Below are 23,778 nucleotides of genomic sequence, written 5' to 3' on the forward strand. Positions count from 1 at the left end.
CAAATGGAATTCAGGAATGTGAGCTCCGATGTCATAAGATATTTGAAAGACTAGGTCATGTATTCACTTCTAAAACCTTATATGTATTCAATGGGGATCCCAAGATGGAATAAAGTCTCCAAGGATGACATCTGACTCAAATTAGGCCTTTGGTGAAAGCACAGCAATCTAAGGAAAGGAAAAAAAATACAGACCCCCCAAACAGATAAAGAGCAAGACTCATCAGTCAACAGAGAAATTCAAGAAGCCAACTAAGAGGAAAAGAAATGGTGGTATGTTCTCTCCTGTATGCCAAGTGAGAATGGACAGACTGCATTCTCCATGAATACTACACAGGAAAAAGCATAAATCTTAAAAGGTAAGGCACAAGTATACCCACTGTTAGAATGTACGTGCAGACTCATTTGAAAATAAGTAATTAATTTCCTTAAGTCATTATTTTATTTTCATTTGGCACACATTTATAAATAACTGCTAGCCTTTAACTTCCTTCCTACACTCTGGAACTTTTAACAACTTTTTATACTTTTTTTTTTCTTCTGTGTAAAAGAGTCATAGTCACAGCAATTGGATTATCCTCTAGATTATCCACTCTGCCATGTATGTTCTGAATTAAGCAATGTACAGAGAAATTTCTGCTAAAAAAATACCTTTGATCCTGGAATTTTCATAATTTGGTCAAACTGAAGATAATCTGCCCTGTATACTAATAGCCCAATGTTGATCAGAATTTTAAAAGAGTTAATTCATTAAGTTGCCCTACTTCTGCTTAGTCTACAAGTAATTTTGCCACTTACTACTATATTTCAAAATAGCAATAGCCAGCAATTCCAGGTCACATCACTTCAAGGCACTAAATGAGTACACACTTAACTGTTCTTTCCTTACACAGACAAATCACTCAATGTTTCTTACTAATGTAGAAAGTCATGGTGGTGTTGTCAATTGCCTGACCGTGGCATTTTAAACCAGTAGGGTCCATTAGATTTACCAGACAATCCTCCAAGGCATTTGACAGAGCAGAAGGGTTTTGTCAAAGATCCCTCTTGCTATCTAATGTAAACATTTCACAAGGACAGGGACATGTCTTGCATTAACAACTTACATAGAAGAGGAAGGTGTAATTACTTACCCACACACATACAGATAATTCTTCCAACATCACAAGGCACACCTGAACTTGCCACTGAGCAAATGCACTATGGAACGTTAATCAAGTGGACTTAGAGTTGCAATGGTGGAATGTGAAGAGCCGCTTAAGTTGCAACGCAAGTGTAGACTGCTTTTTTAGTGTAGTCAAGCACACTCTACCCAGAGAGCAAGCAAAGCCAGGAGGATCTCCACATGATATATTGTTCCACAGAAAGATTTTAATCAATCCTGCATCAAATACTACTTTTTTTAACTCTTTAAAACCAGATCAAAATCAAGTTCAACCTCACTTGGTTCCCCAAAGGATCCCTAACTACCCGAAGGGCACGTAAACTCGTTCCCTCCATGTTCCTGTGAGTAACCCATAATCTGAATAGAAGATTGGGAGCACAGCTAAATTTCAGTGAGGTTTCAAGGGGACATCAGTAGTGTGAACAGATGAACCCTGGACAGGAGAGAGAAAGCAGTAGCAATCCATGCCATCTGTATTCTTGTTGAAGTTGGAAAATAACTTGTGTTGAGACATGGAAGCCAGTCACAGCTGACAGTCTCCTGGGTCTTTGCAGACAAGTTTTAACAACCTGAATTTGAATATTCAGAAGCTATTGAATCAGATTAGGTCACCCTACTTTACTACCTTCTTCAGAGTGCTCTCCTCTCCAAATAATGCATGACTTGGCAGCCGAGCTTCAAAAGAAAACAGGGAAGAGACAATGTCTCTTTGGTTCAGTCCACTTAATAGGCTGGGGAACAAACACTTGCATCTACCTACTTTAGGAAGTACAGTGTTGCAAAAAGATGTCATTAGGAAAGTGAGGTTAATCCAGGACTGACCAGTTTGGTGAGATATTCAAAGGCTGGGACTCAGAATGGCTGAGGTTTGAAGGGACCTTTCTAGAGGTCATGTGATCCAACCCCTCAGTTCAAGCATGGCCACCTAGAGTGAGTTGCCCAGGATCACATCCAGACAGATTTTTAGTATCTCCAAGGATGGAGACTCACAAGCTCCCTAGGCAAGCCATTCCAGTGCTTAGTCACCCTCACAGTGGAAAAAGTTCTTCCTTCTGTTCAGAGGGCAGCTCATGTTTTTCAGTTTGTGTTCACTGGCTCTTGTTCTGTCATGGACAACATTGTAAAGAGCCTGCGCCAGTCTTTTCTATAACCACCCTTCTGGTATTTGTACACACAGATGAGATTTCCCCTCACAAGCCTTCTCTCTTCCAGGCTGAGCAGTCCCAGCTCTCTCAACTTCTCCTCATTTGTCAAGATGGTCCAGTCCCTTAGTCATCTCAGTGACCCCTCACTGGACTCGCTTCAGTAACTCCATCTCTCTCTTGTACTGGGATGCCCAGAAATGGACAGTGTATAGCCATCAAGGTCCCTCTGGAAGGCAGCACAACCCACTCTTGTTTCTGCCATTTGTCTTCCTTGAATCCTCCAGCACTTATCCCAGCTGCTATAGTCAATGAAGGATTGTTGAGAGTGGCCTCATAATTACACCAAACAGCTCCCTCAGCACTCATGGGTGAATGCCATCAGAGCCCACAGATTTGTGTATGTGTACTTTGCTTCAGTACTCCTTTACTTCCCCTCTTCTTCCTTGTTGAGGACTTTGGGTTTTTCTAGTTTGGAGAAAAGGAGGCTGAGGGTCGACCTCATTGCTCCCTACAGCTTCCTGAGGAGGGGAAGTGGACGTAGAGGTGCTGATGTCTTCTCCCTGCCATCCAGTGACAGGACACATAGGAGTGGTTCGAAGTTGTGCTAGGGGAGGTTTCGGCTGGCCAGTAGGAAGCATTTCTTTACCAGTTGGGTGGTCAAACACTGTAGCAGGTTCTACACCTCAAGCCTGTCAGTGTTTAAGAGGCATCTGCACAATGCCCTTAATAATGTGCTTTCACTTTTGGTTAGCCCCTAAGTGGTCAGGCAGTTGGACTGACTGTTGTAGGTCCCTTACAACTGTCTATTCTATTCTAACATGTGGACCATCACTCCCGGATGAAAGACAGTATTTCTTGCTATGCCTTACGGTTTGTTTTGTTTTGTTTTATTTTATTTTGTTTTTGTTTTGTTCTGTCCTGCCATATTTGTTACTACATAGCTGTACGCAGCCAGCACTAATGCTAACGAGTGAACAATAAAACAACTCTGCAGACCAGCTACAAGCACCTGCACAGACCAAAACCTAAGGTCAATCAACTATACCATAGATTAATCTCTACTGAAAACACTGAATACTCTAGTCAAGAAAGTACTTAATCAGCAGGTGTTCAGGTAATGTGTCAAAACATAAGTCATACTACCTTAAAGGCATTTACCATTTGATGGTTTTATTTATTTATTCACTACAAGTATAATAGTATAGATAACTTATGTAGAGTATGCTTAAATCTACATGAAATACTTTCCTACCTCCAGGCATAATCTGACCAACATCCTGTACAGTTAACACAGACAACTTCTCTTCTGTATCCACTCTTATCACGCTGAAACTCAGACAATTCATAGAAAGCACTGCTTTTCCTGGAGGAGGCCCACCCAGTTCTGGAGGTCTGAAAAAAAGGAAGTCAAATCAGATATGAATCAACAGACCAATGGCAATACGGTAATCAAAAACACTGTGCACATCTCTCAGGCTTGTTAAGGTTAAGAGAAATAATGGTTTCTCATTTTAAACAAACAAGAGTCCAAGACTGGCAATATATTTTAACTAGATGAAAAAAGAGCTAGAACACTTCCTCCCACTCTAAACTGTTAGAGAGAGGATTTATTCTAACATGGGCAAAGAAGCATCAAAACCAAACAGTTAAACGCTTAATTTTCTAACACCAGCAAAAATTTGGAAGTGTTTGGAGGGCTTGATAGTTCTTACTCTGGGCAGAATTAATTAAGCACCTATAAATCCATTTTGTGGCTACTTTCTGGATGGAATAGAGCAAAAAATTCCAGGCTTTGTTGTGAAAAACCTCATTCTTTAAGCACATTTAAAAAAACAAATTGGGAAATGTCAGTTCTCCCACCAGAGAAAGTACTCTCTAAAATCCCAAACTTTTTTATTTCAAATTTTCTTGAAACTGATTTTCTGAAAAAGCACGTTTTGATCAAAAACACTGTCTGTCAAAAAATTCCACCATATTCCATCCATACATGCATTAACAAAAGCATTTCCTTTTTTTCAGAGCATTCCTTACTATCTCCAGAAATGCAATGGTATTTTTCAGACCAGTTTTTTTTTTTTTTCGTTTCTTTACATGTCATTTACAAGACATAGCCTATGAACAACTACTTGAAGATTCATCATCTTCTTCTTCCCAAATAAGTAAGAATCTTGATTTTTGGGACATTTTATGAAGGTAAATCAGCAACACTGGTGTGGATGAGACTTCGCTTTCCCAAGCAGTTAAAAAGAAACCAACTTATGAGGACTGACTACTTTTAGAAAATACTAAACTTTTTAAAGAAAAAAACAAACAGAAACAAACAGAAACAAAAACAAAAACCCCACCCAAAAAAATCCAACCAAGACTGCCCACCCTTCAGTGCTGGAGACACCTGTGAGCCTCAGATTTCCTCTGTCTAGGTCTTTGGGCCTCTTTTCTGACTAACATTTGAACACCAGACATGTTTCAATAGCCATGAAATGGCTCAGTTCACTTCTCAGAAAGGAGAATTACCTGCGAATAGCAACAGTTAATGCTTCTGAAGAACTAGCACAGGGACAGATTACTTCTGGTCTCAAACCTCTGGACTGAAATACATTCAGGAATGCATCACAGGAAGAAATTGACCCTATAAAGAACAATAACACAAACACGAATATTTTGCCAAGGGTAGGAAAGCTTGAGCTGCTGCATTTCAAAGACTATACTTACTCTCAGCTCTGCTATACAAATATTTTTGCATGTGTACAAAACCAACAAACTTTAAAACTGCCTAAAAGACATTCTAGCTTATTTTTAGATGTTAGATTTGGAGAAAAAATTCCCAGTGATTAACAACTAATTCACTGAATGAAATTCAAAACTGGCAGCACTCCATAACACTTAACGATTGTGAAAAGTCCTTCAGTGATCAGAACATTATGTTACTAAAACTACTGGTATCTGTTGGCTTCCTATATAGCTCCTCGAAGTGTTTCTTATAGAGGTCACAGAACCAAGGCATATAGAAGCGAAATGCTTCCCACATAGCTTCATTTCAGAACTCTACCATGCCTTTAGCACCCAACCCAAAATGCAACAGCATACCTCATCACCTACAGCTTTGCATTTTACAGTTGTGGAATTGAGCACGTAACACAAACCACCAAAATTCACTTCTTACACTACATACTAGATGTCATTTCATGTCAATTCATAGAAGAGTACAGTGCTAATGAAAAGAGGAAGTTTAAAAGAGTGAATTAACATAGCTAAATACAGCTAAGAAGTGCAAACAGCAATGAAAAAGCAGTGGCATCACTAGCATACAAGTAGTATTTTACTACACAATGAACTGCCTAACTTTCTAAGCATCAGCTCTGAAAACAGTGATCACATATATAATTTTAGCAAGACCATTTCAAACTTTCATCTTCTGTCATCACAACTTGTTGACCTCTCATCATGCAACTCCAAGAAATCTGAAACACTATTGATTTTCCAGTGTATGAGAACAGGAAAATTAAGCAAGTAAGGTATATTCTTGCCTGGTGATAAAAACACAAAAACAAGCCAAAACCAACCCTCCCAGCTGCTTTCTCAAGTTACCACAAACCAGCACCATATGACTGACAGAAAAAGGCATGAACCTGCTACATACTCTAGCTAATGGCTGTTACGGTTTTGAGTTAAGGTTGTGACTGCTCCCATTTTTATGTTCTCACACATGACTAAGGCAAGCCCCAGGGGCACGTACAGAATCAAGACAGATTGCAACTCCAAAGATTTCACAGTTATATACAATACATGAGCAACTACTTTGAAACTGGCATTATGGTTTACTCAAAAGCTGCAATGCTTCTTATAGAAAGAACAGATCCTTCAGAATACTTTCTATGAAAGTTTCGCTCCAATGTCCTTGACACAGAAATACTGCTCCTGTCTCTGCTCTGCTGCAGAAGAACTAGTCAGAGCTGCTGAGCTCCTCAAGTGCAGACCCAGAGATCTGTGATTCAGTGTGCTTAGTTCACCTTGGACTGGCAGTCAAAAAATGCATCTGTACTCACATGGATTAGCTCCATCTGCCACTATTAACATTCGTAAAGAGCTCAGACTGACATCCCTCTGATCCCTCTGAGCCAAAAGTGACCAGTGCATATCACGTGATTTTACTACTGCTACACGGGCTGAAAAAAAAAAAAACAAAGTCAATTATGGTGTGTGTGCAGACCAAAACACAGACCAATTATAAAATGACATGAATACTTTTGTGTGTTTACATAAATTTATTGAACAAATTACAAACACAGAAAACAAATACAAATGCCGTATATTTAACTACAATGACATGTGTATACTCAATGTCTCTAGATGGACTTGATTACAGAATTTCAATGTTTACTGTCAATTCAAATACTGAGACGAGCAATGCTGTTTCATTAAAGGTCTATTGGAAGAAGCCATCAACATCACCTATCAATGAATCTGTCAGTACATATAATATTGAAATGGAGTATCCATTTCTAAAGCTGTGGCAAAGAAATTCAGCTGGGCAAAACAGCAGTGGCCTCAGCTAGAGCAGACATTTCACACAAATTTTTTTTTTTTTTAAGTCGTTCAAAAAGAGATTGGTTAAATAAAAATACTTTAAGGTTACCTTTATATGAGCAGACTTTCTGTATCCAGGAAAGTGGATTGACCTTCATTAACGCATATGGAATACTGATCACATGCATCCTGTTCATAACACTCTGTGAGAAAAATATTAAAAAATACACTTTCAAATGCCTCAAAGAATGCACAGCATGTACCAATACATTAATAAAATAATCACAGCTACATTTAACTCTTACATTTAACCGTGTATGGTCAGGAAAAACATATGCTATGCCTGTGCAGTCTGCTACTCAAAAAGTAACACTTTATTATGAAAATTATAAACACTGAAATGTAGTTTTTGAGAGTTCATGACCTCAGAGATGCAATTTACTGCAGGGTTTTTTTCCCATTCACTTAAATACTTACTGTTAATACTCCATGCCAAAGGCCAGCATCTCTTTTGAAATCCAAAACATTTGTTAGTGTTTCAGCTGAAAGCAAAGGAAAAAAACGTCAGTCTTAGGAAGCATATTTATGAGAAAATTAACAAATATTTTGAATTCTTAAAAGCAACTACGAAACTTCCAACACCACTAAGAAATCAAAGCTATGTTGCCGTGCCTTCTTGTCTGTAACAGGCTGCTTAAGCTGAAAGTATCTTATTTTCTTTTCAACAATCATCTTTAAATTAGGATTACAGACTAGATTATCACAAGGTATTTAGACTCTGTTTTCATTACAATGCCACTTCCATGTGTTTGTTACATTTGCCAATGAACCATGAAGAACAATACTTTGCTTTTGATGCAAGCTTCCTCAGCTGAGCTGAAAAAGACCAGCTATATTTAAAATACTTAAATTTATTGAGAAACTTTAAAATGGCTGTACTAAATTTTCTTCAATGTTTACTCTGAGAAACTTGAACACTGTACATGATTTCAAAACATAAAATGAAAGTCAAAGATTCAAGCAGATTTTAGAGGAATGTCTTGTACCGAGCAGCTGAAACTTGCTTATCACTGCTGTAGGATGGCTGCATGCACAAGAAATTGTTCTTCATGGTATTTACTGTTCTTTTCCATTTTTCAGAATGTACATATCTATTTCCCAATAACTATAATACTTCAGTAACTCAGCCACACATCCGTTCATTCCCTGGGTGACTGGGAGCTCTGACCACTCTGAGACAGGTGCACAGGCCCCGTCATGAGCCTGTATAGCAGGAAATTTTCCATACGCTCACTTCTTTTCCACCTTCAGGAAAAGTGAACTGCACGGAACTGGGTTTGCTGGAAAAAGCAACCAGCAGTTTCACAGAATCTTATGACAGAGTCTGTATGATCCTTGCAAAGAAACTCATGAAGTGTGGGCTGGATGAGCAGTCAGGGAGATGGACAACATAAATTGTCTAAACAGTCAAAGCTACAAGTACCATTTTAAAGCCGCACCTATCTAACCTACCTTCTGAATAGCCACATGCCTGAGTCAATGCGTGACAATGTGCCAGCATGGAAGCATGAGAGACAGTAATGCCCACTGTGCTGCCCTCTTTACTTGTTTTGTACTGAAAAGAGAAAGTTTACGCAAGCATTAGATTAAGAGCAAAATCTAGAAAACCCACAGTCGTGAACTGAAAGGATATTGTAAAAATGGAGAGAGTTTTAAAAAACCCATTTTTGTTCAGAGAATACACTAATATCATATGAAATCATATGAAATCTGAGTGTTTCTCTACTGCAATTAAACAAATTGTCCTAAGGATTAAAAAAAAAAAAAACCAATTATCCCCAATCTTCTTTGTGCTCCAACACAACCACTCAAACGACAATTTGCCTGGCAACCTTGAGGGAAACATTCTTGTTCCACAGTTAAAAATATTATAGTCATCTCTTCTATAGCATCAATAGATTAAAGGAAGAAAATGTGCTCTGACAAAGGACAAGACAGTAACAGCAAGCTAAGTGTATCTACTGGATCACCTCAATGTAAGCAATCTCGGCACTGGCATCCCGTACTTGTGGATGCCAGTCCTTAGCTGGTTTTGCCAGATGCTTCCCATCAATCACAAACCAAATGAGACGAGGCCAGCCTTCAAAGAAAAAGAAAAGTTACTGTCATTACAGTTTGAAAAATCAGGGTGTTTCCCCCATTATTCGGGGATAACAACAGGAAGCTAGTGAAATCTGCAGCATCACCCCCCTTGGCAGGAAGAAGCAGTAACAAGTACTGTCTTGACAATGATGGCAGTTCTTCACATGTAAACCAGAAGCATGTAAGTAAACACAAAGATTGTTAATAGGAACAATTATAGAATCACTTTGGCTGGAAAAGACCTCCGAGACAATCAAGTCCAGCCATTAACCCTACTCTACCAAGGCTACCTCTAAGTCATATCCCCAAGAACCACATCTATACAGCTTTTAAATGCAGTCAGGGATGGTGATTCAACTGTCATGGTGGATCATCAAGGGATGGCGACTCAACAAGGAGTATAATACCCACTCTTAATCCTATAAGAAATTTGTGTAGCTTAAAAACATACCTTTGAATGTAACCACTTCGCCAGTCTGAGCTTTAGGAAGGCCTTTTTGACAAGCATCAGTGGTTAAAGCTAGTGTTACTCCACAGCTGCCCAAAAGAAATCCAATCTGCTGGCTGCCAGCATCCTACAGAGAAATTATGTTATAAAGTACCTACAAATGATGAAGCTTTTGTATGGTTTACTATAAATTTTTCACGTTTAGAAAATATTAAGCAGATTTATATTACAGGAAACCCAAAACTTCTAGCCTGTACGACCTTTCATGGAAGAGAAAAGACTGAAGTCTGCGCTCAAAATGCTTAGTTTTGCTTAGTGTCAAGTAAATTAGATTTGGCAGTAAATCTGGCAAGCAATGGTAGCACAGTAGTGTCAAAATCAACGGTTGTGCATCCTTCTCCAACCCACAGGGACACCTGTAAGTTATGGTAAAATAGAGAACTGGTGATGCTGTTTCTGAGTCCTGAGGCACTGAACAGGAGAACCTATAGCTTTTCAACTCTGATTTCCCACCTGCCCCAACAGCCTCACTGGCAGGGGGTGGGGCAGATTATCCTGGTATTTCCAATACCCACAGTGTTTCTACCTGCCTGTGTTCTCATTACTCAGCATGAGGAGTAGCATTGCAATGTTATATTTTAAGAAATACTTTCATGCATCTTCTAAAAAATAACAAATTAAAATAATTTCTACATTTATGTATCCTAAAATAGTTAACTTACTAGGTCCATACTATTTTCCCCCTTCCCTAACCGTATATGAAACACTTTCCAAACATACAGTGAGCACTAAGCAGTTCAGCTGATGCATCACACTGCTTTCAAAAGTGCCAGCTCTGAGGGGTCCCATGTAAGGACTACAGGATTTAGACACACTCCCAACTTATTTACAAAACTGTAAAAATCCTGAATATATTTGCCTACCTTTCTTGTTAGTGGAACTTCTATTGGGACAGGAATAAGTTCTGCCAGGAGACATCCATAAAATGCCACCATGAACATGACTGGATCACTATTAGGAAACACAAGAGCTACCTACAAAAATACATTAAAATAACAAGAAATAGTTTTTACCGTCGGTTTCAGAGAGAGGGCTGCTTTTTAATTTGTGGAAAAAAATTCCACAACAATGTTCAGATTTATATTTAAACTAGGAACAGTAACACTAAATCTTGTGATAATACTCTATTACAAGTCACAGTATTACAAGGCTTTCTTCAGCTACAGCTGTTCCTCACTGTCTATTTTATCCACAAAACACATTTGAAACAGATGCCTACCCGGTCTCCAGGCTTCAGCAGTGGTTCATTCTTAGCAGTTAGCTTATTTAGCAGGGTATATGCTAACTTCAAGCTTCGACTCCACAGCTTGCCTAAAGGAAAAAAGACAATCCAGATATTAAAAGAGACACTAACATTTTAACATTTAATTGGCAAATCTCAGTGCCCTATATATGCATTAGGCAAGGTGGTTGTATTAGAACAGGGTCAACAGGCACATGACGAAGAAACCTGGGAAAAGCAAACATTGCTGTTGTGAATGCAGTACCACCTCAGAAACTTACTGAGTTCTTCCAGTGTTTCAGTGCACATGTGCAGACACACAGGCAGTTTGGTTGATACAACCTCACCAGACTTCCAAAAGGCACTTAACAAGACTACTTCCTAAGGGTTCTTAGGGAAGCCAACTATACTAAACCGGACAAAAATTAACTGAAGACTAAGAAACAAAGGGTAAATGTCACAATATCTGGCACTGTGAAATGCCAGTTCACTGCTCAGTAGTGGTCACACAGCTCTCAATAATTCTGAACAAAAAACCTATTCCAAGCTATTAATACAAGTACAACAATATAAGTACTTATTTGTCACACCATGAAAATAAACTTTTAATTTGTAGCCTCAAAAAAAAAAAAAAAAAGAGCTTTGCTAAAAAAATTGCTTATATAAAAACTGAACATCAAAACCCTTGCACTGTAAATACAAGTCAAAGCAAGCATCACCCAAAGGAGCGTGACATGGCAAACAGCACACATTGGGAATTCTGCTTTCTAGTAAAGGGTCTTTATCATGGGCTGACATCTTCGATCCCTTCAGGCCATGCAGCAACCATCAGTTATTTTGTTTTGGTAATATCCTGCTCCATAAAAAGAAGTTACACAGGATTCAAGTACATCAAATAGCCAATTCTCTATAGAACTGGTCATTCAGTGCAGTTGGCGAAGAGTCCAAGTACAATTTAGACTTGGGCTTCTTTCTAGTTTGTCTCTTCCTTTCTTTCTTTAAACATCAAACTAAACATGGTAGTCTAAACAATTCTCCAAACTTCACTGCAAAGTAATGAAAACAATGCAGCTGCTCAGTTACTTTTCCAGTAAACATAGTTCAGCTGTGAGGCTGCAAACAAGGAATTTTAACATTCTAACATACTATACAATGAAATGCTGCAGTTAGCTGTCCTGAGGGACACAATTATCTTCAAAAAACCCCACAGTTACTATAATACTCCCAGTTCATTGATACAGGCAAGTTTCACTTCCCAGAATAGCATCCTTAATACGCTCCTGAAGTAAAAGTCTTCTCTATATGGATACAGAAGTATATGCTAAAATTAAATTTTCTACTCCGGGAATCTGAAGGGCGTGAGCACAGTGAGGACTTACTTAAGCAAGCACTACTCAATCCTACTCTTAAGTAAAGCAAATTTCACAATGACAGTTTAATTCTTCCTTACCATTATCACCAATACCTACCATAGGTAAGTGTATAAATAGCTTTCCCAGTTGTATCCAATGCTGTCAGACACGGGGCTTTTGGCTGGGTAGTTCCCCAGCGCTGCAAGGCAGCCAGCAGAGAAGGTGGCCAGTTGGTTACCACGCCTAAGGGTTCACCTTTAAGTACATTCATTTGATTTCCTTCAGGCTTTGGTTGATTTGGGTCAGGCTGTTGCACTAAAAACAGAGCGCAGTAAAACAGCAAACATCAACCCTTAGAAAATGTCAAATTACACCTAACATTATTCTACAAACTGTTTTCACCCTCCTCTTCTTCAAAGCTATTATTACTTCTCTGCTTTACAATGATGCCAAGCTAGTCATCTGTTGGTTTCACAAAAAAATAAAGGCCATCACTTTAGAGGTTGGATTCCATATTATTCAAAGGACCTGGCCACAGGAAAAGAATCTGAATCCCTAGTTCACTCCTCTAATCTGAAAAAATGCTCTTTTCTGCTATTTGTTCTGCACTTCTATCTAAAGGAAAGCCTACACCAAGACAAGAAGCATCAGAAAGAATGCCCAACTGGACATCTATTTTAGCACCAAATTCTTAACAGGTGATGAAGAATGACACTATATGCCTATTATTCTATGTTATATAATGTCTAATATGTATTATATATTTTCTATGTATTATGTAATATATACTTCTATATATTACAAAAAAAAAAAAGCCAGATGAAGCACTCCTGGTATGGATTATTTACAACTACAACTGTCCCACTCACTGAACTTTTTGTTTCATTTCTGGACCCTGGAACATCGCAGGGTTTGTATTCCATTTGCTATTTGAGTAGCCTGTTGTTAAAAGCCTGCTCCAAACTGCTCAAGAAGCTGAAGTATCTTGATCTTAGCAGTCATAATTAGATTTAGCTAGCAATCTATGCAATAACTAAAATAAACAGGTCAAAGTGATGCTCTCTGCTCTCCACAATGACATATACGCACCTCGACTTCAGTTTTCCTGAAACTGCAATGAAAGACTAAAACCACAATCACTTTGTATCTTAAAGTATCAAATAAATAGTACAGGGCATCTAGTAGCAGCTGCTCAAAAAATGTCTCATTGAGAACAAAATTGTCATTTAATCTTTAAGACTAAGAGAACACAACAAAAATCATTCTCTAGAACTGGCTGATACAGCTGGTTTTAAAGGCAGCTACATATTGCTAAGCACCTTCCACATTTGCTAGACACGCTTTTCTTTCTGCCTGGACACATGGAAACATGGAAGAAAATAGCATGTTTCAGCTGAGCAATGTCTGTCGAGCATGTGCAAATAAGACATATTGCACAGTGCACTCAATGCATTTAATTTCTCTGAACCTCTAAAATAATGGAAGTTTCTGGATTTCAAGGAGAGGATGTTAACATACAAACAATATTAGAATAAATTCCAGTTACCAGAAAGTAACTTTTTCCAACTATACTTGAGCACTGACCAGCTACAAAGCAGCTTTCCAGAGCAGGATGTGAGGGTACTTATAGACAAGCAGCTGAATGCAAATGGCCAGAGATGGGCACAAATGCGAATGGCCAACATCCATTTGCAGATGCTCAGAACTGGACTGCACATGGCCCTGAGCAGACTGATCTAGACAGACCTGCTTGGAACAGAGAAGGGTGGTCACAGGGCTTCCAGAGGTCCACTGCACCATCAGTTACACTTAGGCTAAGCCCTGACTTACACCAAAGACTACCCTTTATGAATTTGCTGATTATGACAGGGCAGAGTTTACACTCTCTGAGGCAAAAAGTGACAGAGGGGCCATCACCAACCATGACAATTTCTGGATGCACCAACTAATTTCTTGACAAAACTGTGAACAGAATTTCTCCAACTATGTCTGTATCGCTGTCTTTATTATTTGCTGGCTCATCACACTGGTCTAAATTGGGCTGAACCAGAAGAGTTTCCAAAGCAAGAGAGGAGGGCAGAACAAGTACACTGATTAGGAGGTTTGAGTCAAATATGTTTCACTTGTTGGATTCCAGAGAGAAGGGTCATATGCTATCGCAAGTCAACCACAATGTGTTTTCTACTGGGAAGAGAAAAAGAAAACAACACTTGCTAAGAACTATCAGGTCTTTCATGCATCACCTACAGAAAGAATGAAAAATGTATTTGAAAGAAAACTAACCTTCTAGCAGTTCTTCAAAATCATCAACGAAAAACTCTTTCAAAGGTGGACGTTTTGGTCTTTTCAAGGTATTTAGAAGCTGCTGGATTTTAGAGGACACTCTGCTATTCACGGGGACACCTGCCAAGCAGAAGAGATTTATTACTTACCATATATTAACAAACATACACAAAGCCCACATGCTGCCATGTTGCTGACATCATCATTCTAACCTCAGCACAGCTTTTAGGTGAAAGCGTCATTCAAGATGAGCAGCTTGTTCAGGAAAAAAAAAGCTTTAATCAGTAAGTTTCAACCATGGATATGTTTTTTAAAAATGTTGGTTTTAGTTTGGAGAAAAAAAGGCTCAGGAGAGACCTTCTTGCTCTCTACAACTCCCTGAGAGGAAGCTATAGTGAGGTGGAGGTCAGTCTCTTCTCCTGTGTAGGAAGGGATAGGACAAGAGGAAACGGCCTTAAGTTTTGCCAGGGGAGGTTTACACTGGATATTAGGAAAAACTTCTTTTCTGAAAGGTTTGTCAAGGCCTGGCCCAGGCTGCCCAGGGCAGTGGTGAAGTCCCCACCCCTGGGGTGATTTTAAAAATGTGGGTATGTGGCACTTAGGAACATGGTGTAGTGGTGACTGGGCAGTGCTGAGTTAATGGCTGGCCTTGATCTTAAAGGTCTCTTCCAACCAGAACAATTCTATGTTTGTATGTTCCCTAGCTACCTGGCTGATTGCATCTGGTCTGGCTGAGCTGGTTTTCCCATTGCAGGCCTCCTGGTGCAGTGCTTTTGTGTTGGGAGTCAGAAGGGTGTTAATAACACCCATGTTGTGACGACCACCGAGCAGGGCTCGCACAGCACCAAGGCTCCTTCTGACATTCCCCCCACAGTGGGATGTGGGGGCAGGAGCCTGGGGGGAACATAACTACAACAGCTGACCTGAACTGGCCAGAGGGATATTCCATACTATATGATGTCTGCTCAACTACAAAGCTATGAAAAAGGAGGTGGAGTGGGGGGACAACTCCTTTGTCCTCCGGAGCAACCACGTTTTGGAGCCCTGCTTCCCAGGAAGGGGCCAGAGCAGAGACTTAATCTTTGTTTTTTTGCTTTGCTTCCACGCATGGCATTGCTTGGCTTTGCCTTTCATTAAACCGCCTTTGTTTTTACCCACAAGGGTTTTTTTTTCCATCTTATTTTCCTTCCCCCTTTTGCTCTGTGGAGGAGGGAGAGGAAAAGGGGGAGGGTGACAGAGTGGTTGGTGGGTGCCTGGTGCTCAGCCAGGGTTAACCCACCACACTGATGCATATAACTTCTCAGACTTTAATTTAGCTTTTCAAGCTGTTGACTCCTTCATAAGATTCCAACACAAACCTGAAGAAAGTACTTTTCTTCAAGAGTCGGGGTATTTGCTACATCTTAACATTCATTCAATTCAAAAAGTGTGAAGAAAGTGAATCTTTCAATGTTTTACAGGGCTAGCTAAAAAATAATCACAACACAAACCCCTGTTGAATGCTGCTCTTCATTTGTATACGTGATATATTTACTTTAAATTAAAATGTTTCTCTTCGTTTATATTTATTGAAATGTAAAGCTCTGAGGCAATATAAACTTAAAATGTAAGACTACGGGTTAAAAAGTCTTTTACTACAGAAATATATCAAAATGGGGACATGGGTCCCACCAACAAAACGCAGGAAATGCAGTACAGCTTTCTCTCGTGTGGCAGACTGACAAACAGACCCCACTACTGCAAAGCTTTGGAGGGGGCAGGCCCATAGTACACAATGGCTGTCAGGCTCTGTTATGCAGTCACTTATTCAGAGAAAGGGCCATAGATTGAAAGGCAGGAGGTTTATAATACAGTCACCGTCTGCGGTTTCCAAAATGCTGCTGTTGTAGCCTCTGGGAACTCCTCGCACTGATGCTACCTGGGGACGCTCATGATGTAAATGTTCCATCAGGCCAGTGGTTACATCTGGAGGTGCAGAGTGGTTATCTGCAGAAATGGAAGACAGACATGGGAGCTTATCAGTCATCTTAAGAATCAATATATCTAAAGTTGCTTCTTACAGCATTTTTGCTGTTTTCTCATGTGTTTTTAACAAAACTCTGATTTCCCTAATCAAATTGTAATCAAAATCTTTTACATACATAGGGAATACTGAAAGGAAGGAAGACAGGATCTCTCCAGGGTGGAGAGGAGCTATTCCAACTTTTAAAGAGATTCAAACAAATTCTGACAAATAAAGACAGTGGTGGGTCACCCCATGACTTCAAGGTGAAAGCAAGGATATTCATTGAAAGTAAACAGCACAAGTCTAAAAATAAAGTCTGACTCACATCTTTCAGAAGAAAGAGAGGCATCTAAAGTCTCAGCAGAAAACTGGAATGACTAGTCTAAGCCCCATAGGAAGAGAAAGGGACAAAACCATAAAATTTAAAAGAAGGGAACTTTTGCTCAGGCTAACAAGAAGCACTTATCTACATTCTGCAGTCTATAAGAGGAAGATTTTTGCTGAGAAACACAGATTAAGATTTAAGGTGGCAAAGATAGTGCAATTAGGTCTGAGCACATCTTGAGGATGGCCACGGAGAAATGAGAGGCTCCCTCAGAGGAAAGGAACTGCTGACTTAAAAAACCACCACCTGCAGTTTGCCAGACCAGTCATGGTTTTCCTTTAGCAGCTTTACCACCTGTTTTTAACAGTCTCACAGTGATACTGTAGGTAAAAGCCTCCTGTTTATGTTGTGGTACAGACACAGTGTACTCTTCACTGGGAGATCTATCAATGAGAACAGCTGGTATGCCTGTAACATTCAAAAAAACCCTGTAGTGTATGGGGTTTTTAGGTCAGCATTATACACATATACTGCTCAAGGCAGATAAATTTAGCACGTGGTTTTCTGAGGCATGAAGTGGTCATTTGTGGCCAGACACAACATGCCTCTTCATTTTAATGGTGTGTGCTACAAGCAATAAAGACTTTTTTTTTTTTTTTTGGAATATATATATATATTTACAAAGGGAAAGAAAGGTATTTCTCAAATCCTCATGGATCCTCAGGGACTTGAAATACACCTTGTAACAACCCTGAGGCAAAAGCCTTCTTTGCTTGGAACTGCACCATGCTTCTTTGTTGCAGAATCATTCTTAAGGAATATCATCATTCCAAAGCTGTGACCTAGATTATGGGACAGTTTTGAATGCAATCCCAGGTTAGGAAATGGTAGTATCTGGTAGAAATGTTCAAATAAGGAAAAACAAGAATGGGAGACCTGAAATATTCAGAATCCTGAGAAATAAAAATAGGAATGAAACAGGAAAGAGTTTAAGAACACGGTGCTGCACTTGCTTGGGGTCACGCTGCTTGGCAGTGGTACGCCTCGAGGGGCCTCAGCATGCACAAGTCCTGCAGACAGAACCCAAAGCATAGGGAGATTCAGGCAGTGCTGTGAAATACAGACATTACCCTACCCATTTCAAGGAAGTGATCAGTACTAAGATAACAAGTGTTCTTAGCTCTGTTCACAGATTTCCAGAGCTGACAAGTCACCAGTACAGCTTTGAGCAGTTTTAGAGGGCTCACGAGAAGAAAAAACTAAATCCATTCCCATACTTCCAATGGTCATCACTGCAATGCTGAGTTCTGTATTGCATAGGCCTGTCGTGCTAGGTACTAAACAAGGAACACAAATTCCTTTCATGAGTAAGGTACAAAAAGGACAAAGTATCACTTAATGTCTCTGAAGAATGCCTGAGTTAGAAGCAGTAGCAAGAAAAGGTGATAACTGTAAAACTGACCTGTATAACCACTTTACAGGGTGCATAGAAAGTCTGTGTACCCAGAGTAAACTGAAACATTCAAGCTGTGTTCTACATACTTTAAGGCGAGTTTTGTTTGGGAGTTTATTTTTTCCTTACTGAAGTCCTAAAACATGGACTTCACTAAGCACGCAAATGAATCACAGAAGAGGCCGCTCAAACGTACCTGGTTCCCACACTGCAGTATCAGTCCACAAGTCCATACTTCTCAACTTACAGAACCTGCAGCAACTACCAATGTCTAAAGCCTCCACTCCTTGAAAATACCAGCAATAAAATTTGGGATGTATCTGCAGTGTGGCTTCACCAGTGGAAGGCCCCAAAACAGCATTCCTATAGATGAAGCCGCCACGACTAAACGTTAAGTTGACTCAAAATGTACACTTGAAGTGATGTACATATAAGTACAAACCTAGTAAGGACAAGAGAGACTGACACACTGTAAGATTGGCTGCACATATGTGTCAGAAGCTGTGCATTAAGCATGGAATTTGAAATGCTTAACAGATGCAGGTTTTACAACACATACTCCTGTTAGGAAAAAGCAATCTTCCACTCACATGCATGAGGCAGATATTTGAAATACAAAAGCTCTGCAATTAGACACTCAGAAAATAACATAAGTAAGAAGCTATTTGGGAATGTTTACAGAAGAGCTGTGTACTTGGGAACACAAAAGAGACTGCTCAGAAAAAAAACCAAAAAACAAAAAACCAAAACAAACGAACAAAACCCCCCCCCAAACAACAACAACAAAAACAAACACAAAACAAAACACCAAAAACAAAACCACAACAAAATCAAAAAGCCCATTAACAATAATTCCCAACTGAAGGCAAGCAGAAAAAATAGCTATAATATGTAGGTGCTAATCTACATCATTTGTGTAGAGCCAAGCTTCACACAAATCATTGTCTATCACCATAGAAGGAAAAGGGCAGGGATCCTTACGAACAGCTTCTCTGCTGCCAGCAGCTATTTCATCTTACATACAGCACAGAACTGACTCCCCCAGTTCTGCCTTGAGAAGGCAAAATTCTTTCTACGCATGTGGAAGGAATGAGTTCAGTTTTCAGGATTTATGCCCAAATAAAAACCATACTAGCCTCATTAATTATTTAGGCATTTTATTAATCTATGCCCACAAGAATTCATGAAATTAGTCTTTATCATATTGTGGCAAAACAGAGAAAGAGAAGTGGTGAGCAGTCAAAAAGAAAGAGTCTCAACAGACTTGCGGCTTCAAGAAGAAGTTTAATTTGATTTAGACTGAAGTTCACCTTCCCTTCCTGGAAGGAATTAACGGAACTTTCCATTATTGGTTAGGAGACAGAGATAAATGCAAAAGAGAGGCAGTGGCCCAAGAAAGAGCATATGGGATATAATGAAGAAAATTAAAGGCTAGGCATGGGAGAGGAAGTAGTGTATCCAAGGAGCAATCTCAGGGTGAAGACTCAAACACTTTAGGAAAGTCCTGACCTAGCAGGAAGTTGGGTTAGACCTAGAGATGGCTTTGTATGATTGTTCTGTCTCTGGGAAATCACCCAAGCAAAATGGACATTCAAAAGAAGTTTATTAAATTGTATAGGAACAATAAAACAAAAAAAATCAACCCAGCCAGAACTCAAAATAGAATCCAGAAGCCACTACTTTATTCTTCCATTTCTTCTTCAATAAACTCTTTCTAAACTGTTCCTAACCCACTTCACTCTTAACAGGTCCTGTACAACTGCCTACAAGAGACACAGCAGTTCAGAACACCTACTCTTATAAACCTGCGTCCCCTTAAGAAATGAATTGTACTTTTAAGTCTTTCAATAAGTAGTGAGTCAAATATCATGATAACCCATTTTTCCAGTTGTTCTAACAGGAGCTAAGTTCAGAAATACTTGACAGTTGAGATGGTGACCTTGAAAAAAAACCTAGACACACTGCTTTATTAATTTTACAGAAAATATTATACTAAAAGAAAAAATAGCTTCCAAAACAACATGCAGACGTTGTCCTTGCTGAAAAGGTGAAAGACAGACAGCTCAAAAATTATGCTTATTCCTAGCTGACTTTATTAAATACTGTAACCTTGCACTTCCAATACTGCAGTTTATTGCTTGGGAATTTAGTATGCTCTCATTAAATATGCAGCTGGAGAAGATGAGATGCAAAGGAAGAACATGATATATTTAAAGTCTCACGACATATCAAAATTGTGAATAGTTATTCAGTATGTAGTCAAAATACGGAAGAGTGTAGTAAGGCATAGTATTTAAAATATAGAAGATGCCTTCTATATTGCTGATGTCATCACATTAACTACGAAAATAAATACACTCTTCCATGCTCTAGGACAAATCCAAGGGATCCTTTCTGAAAGCATACTAGTATCCTTCGATAACCAAAAAAGCCAGCAATGCAGGAACCAAGTTAGTTTTCATATTCTTGTGAGCAAGGAAGACTATGGACATACATGAAGGATGTCACAACCGAATTGTTCTTGGACATGCATGGATGTTACCTAGCTAGGAATGAAAATGGATGGAATATGGCAAGCATTTCAGAAATGAAGAGAATTATTCTTATGCAAAAACGGACATTTAACTTTTTGGCAAGGGCACAGGAAATTTTGCCTAAGTATATTTTAGAAGATCTGCTCTTAACGATCCCTAGACATCCTCCCTGACTATAACTGTGTATTTATTTCCCATTAGTGAAATTTCAAACCACTCCACTGCATCTTTAGTCGCTTGAATCCTGGAGTTTGAACTGTCAATAAGGCCTTGGTTTTGCGTACAGTTTTGATGATTAAATCATCCTCATGGAGAGGTCTTAAGCTAGTTGTGATATTTGTTATGTATTTAGATGGTCCAGGATATTAGACATAACAGGACACTGTTACATTTTGCATATTTTGCAAGTTTTTACAGCTATGTGACGAATTTCATCAGTCACAACTATGGCTAATCTTCCTAGTTTATTAATTATAAAGAGTTAAACATGATTCCTATAAATCCACAATATGAAATCCAAAATGCCCTCAAAGTAAGGAGTAGACATCTTCCATCTTACTCTCATCCACTAAGCAGCAAAAAAAAAAAGCAAGCAAATTTCTCATTAAATAAGCTTGGAAATGGAAAAATTAAAATTTACATTTTTTTTAAAGGCAGTATATAGGTATGTGTTGAACAAACAGTAATTTCACTAGTAATAAATCCACAGAAGTCAACCAAAGAGGCAGAGCTTTCTAACCATGTTTATGGATGAAGTACTGATGTGCAGAAAACTGAACAAAGCCAAATGCTGCCCATAACTTTGTAAGACTCAAAACAAAACCCATAATTTCAGCAAGCAGGACCTTTCTAAAGGCCACAGCACTAAACATGCTTGGGGAAAAATGCCTTGCCTTGTAGAAGCTTAGATATTCAGAATTCCTTTCCATACTTCGCTTCCACAATAGACAGATTGCCATACAAAACACAGGAGGGAGCAAAAGCAAGTAGGAAAAACAGAGATAACACTTGCCATCCTCTCTGACATCTAAAGAGCCTTCCAGAACACAAAGCAAGCTACCACCTCTTTCCACCTCAGCTTCACTTGCAGAAAAGTGCCTGCACTGTGAAAACTGGAATGTAAATCAAGGCAAAATGAGTCAACTCCTCTTTCTGGCAGCACCTAAGCTACTAAGAAGATGCAGAGAATCCTCTTTCAGGGAGCCTCTATCTTGTTCATACTCCTTTCCCTGTTTATGTGCTTTAGGAATCCGAAATCTGAACCTGAACTCCCAGCCACAAACTACAAGCACCGGTTGCATTTTGAAGCCCACAGCTACTAAGGTTGATGCCCCAAACTTAGTGTAAGTTAGAAGGAACCCTAAGAACAAACCAGCAAAGAACAGAGAATCAAACCTCTCATGAATAGCTGCCTCAGGCCTAAGAGAACTACAAACTGTTTGTATCATCTAAACAGAGAAGTCTAAAGGACACATCATCAGGCTTTCCACAAAATTTGAAGGTAACAGCTAGGTCAGTAAATGAGCAGGTATTCCCAAAATATATTTGAGCCTTAAACTGTCATGTTAATTGACATCTCAAAGTAAATAGAAGCCTGTATATTCAGTTTAAAGCTGAAGTATTTCAATGGGTTTTCTTCAACTGATCTAACCTGTTGTAACAAAAGAGGGGAAAAAAGCCCTGTCTGTTTAGTCTATGTCCTCATACAGCCACATCTAAACAAACAAAAAAAAAGGTAAGTAGAGCACTAAAACTCCTAAAACCTGAAACATCCAGAAACAGTATGTGATGCCTATTGCATACTATTAGAAGCACAAGAACTTCATGTTATAGCCCACAGGTGAAATACAAATATAATTCTTAACTTCATTTTTCTAAATTACTTCAGGGGAAAAAAAATATTTGAAATAAAAAGTTACTGTTTCTCCTCTAGGTCCTCTTCCATTGTTTAGCATTAGTGCAGACCTGTTGCTCACACACATCCACTAAGAATCTTCACTATCATGTACAAAAACATTGTAAAAATTATTTCCATGATGAAGGAGAAGTTCTAGACATTCAGCATCACAGAGATTGACACAAAATTAACATTTACCTTTTGGCTTTACTTCTACTTTTTTCACTCTAGTTTCACAAGAAAAAGGACTATTCATGACTTAAATTTTCATTTGGGGGGTGGGGTGGGGAAGACAGGACACACAACACGTTTACATTTGGAATCTAGCTTTCTTTTCAGATTCTTAATGTTTTTATAGTCTTTTGGGCGTTTACCAACTGAGCCACCTTTGAAATTCACAACTTGATATTGTCTAGGGTAAATAGATCAGAAAGCATGCACCAAAAAATATGATCCCTTTGAAATTCTGCTTTTGAATCCAGTAAAACTGAACCTTTGTTTCTTGATAAATCAAGCGTTTCGCCAAGAAGGCGGCACGTTCAGATCTCACGAACAACTGGTTTGGCTTGAATACATACGCATCATACATACCTGGTCTGCGGACTGCACATTTTAAGGCTATTTATAGACATCTTCTGGTGAAGACTTCTATGTTTTGCCCTGCTTTGGGATTTTTAGTTTGATTTTACTCCAGCCACACAGGCAGTTCTCTACTAACCTAGCTGGGTGTGTGCCATGAGATCTGCAAGCACAGTGGCAGCAGCGGTGGCAGTAGCAGTATTGGAAGCAGCAGCAGGTTTCCCTCCTGGATGAGATGAGGTGGAGGATGCAGAGGATGAGGTGGAGGAGCCCTGAACAACCCGGTTAAGCCGGGGCTCTACGTTGGAATGGCTCTGGAACGGAGTGGAGGAGATCCGCCCTTGCCGACGTAACGAGCCCTCATCTTCTGATGCTGACGATGTGTCTGTGATCAAAATAATGATGACAGGCATGTAACGCGGGAATGACCCAGCAGGCGGGACAGGAAGTTTCACCCTGCTCTTCACACCAGCTGCATGTATTAAGCAAATGGGACAATCACATGCACAAATTCTGCTCATCGCCATTGGTTAGGTTAATGCAAGAACTTCTACACAGCGCAGCTAGAACACACTCAAAGCAGTTTCATTCACCTCCTGGATTTGGAAAGACGTCAGACTCAAAAAAGGCTTTTGCCTAAGG

General features: G+C 39.3%; 1 protein-coding gene across 1 annotated transcript in view; it reads right to left on the reverse strand.

Annotated features, from left to right (window-relative positions):
• The window catches only part of DIP2A (DIP2 disco-interacting protein 2 homolog A (Drosophila)), a gene marked incomplete at its 5' end in the record, with an annotated part of 60,757 nt that overhangs the window by 31,768 nt on the left and 5,211 nt on the right, over nt 1-23,778 (reverse strand). The window contains 14 exons of the mRNA XM_008948549.1: nt 3,562-3,701; nt 4,824-4,938; nt 6,356-6,475; nt 6,946-7,039; nt 7,314-7,378; nt 8,349-8,451; nt 8,867-8,976; nt 9,430-9,553; nt 10,350-10,460; nt 10,706-10,797; nt 12,178-12,375; nt 14,344-14,463; nt 16,201-16,329; nt 23,276-23,521. Of these exons, the coding sequence (XP_008946797.1) occupies nt 3,562-3,701; nt 4,824-4,938; nt 6,356-6,475; nt 6,946-7,039; nt 7,314-7,378; nt 8,349-8,451; nt 8,867-8,976; nt 9,430-9,553; nt 10,350-10,460; nt 10,706-10,797; nt 12,178-12,375; nt 14,344-14,463; nt 16,201-16,329; nt 23,276-23,521 (1,767 nt within the window). The remainder of the gene's footprint in view (nt 1-3,561; nt 3,702-4,823; nt 4,939-6,355; nt 6,476-6,945; nt 7,040-7,313; nt 7,379-8,348; nt 8,452-8,866; nt 8,977-9,429; nt 9,554-10,349; nt 10,461-10,705; nt 10,798-12,177; nt 12,376-14,343; nt 14,464-16,200; nt 16,330-23,275; nt 23,522-23,778) is intronic.

Source organism: Merops nubicus, unplaced genomic scaffold, assembly GCF_000691845.1.
Source record: "Merops nubicus isolate BGI_N331 unplaced genomic scaffold, ASM69184v1 scaffold7611, whole genome shotgun sequence".
In the NCBI taxonomy this organism is placed as follows: domain Eukaryota; kingdom Metazoa; phylum Chordata; class Aves; order Coraciiformes; family Meropidae; genus Merops; species Merops nubicus.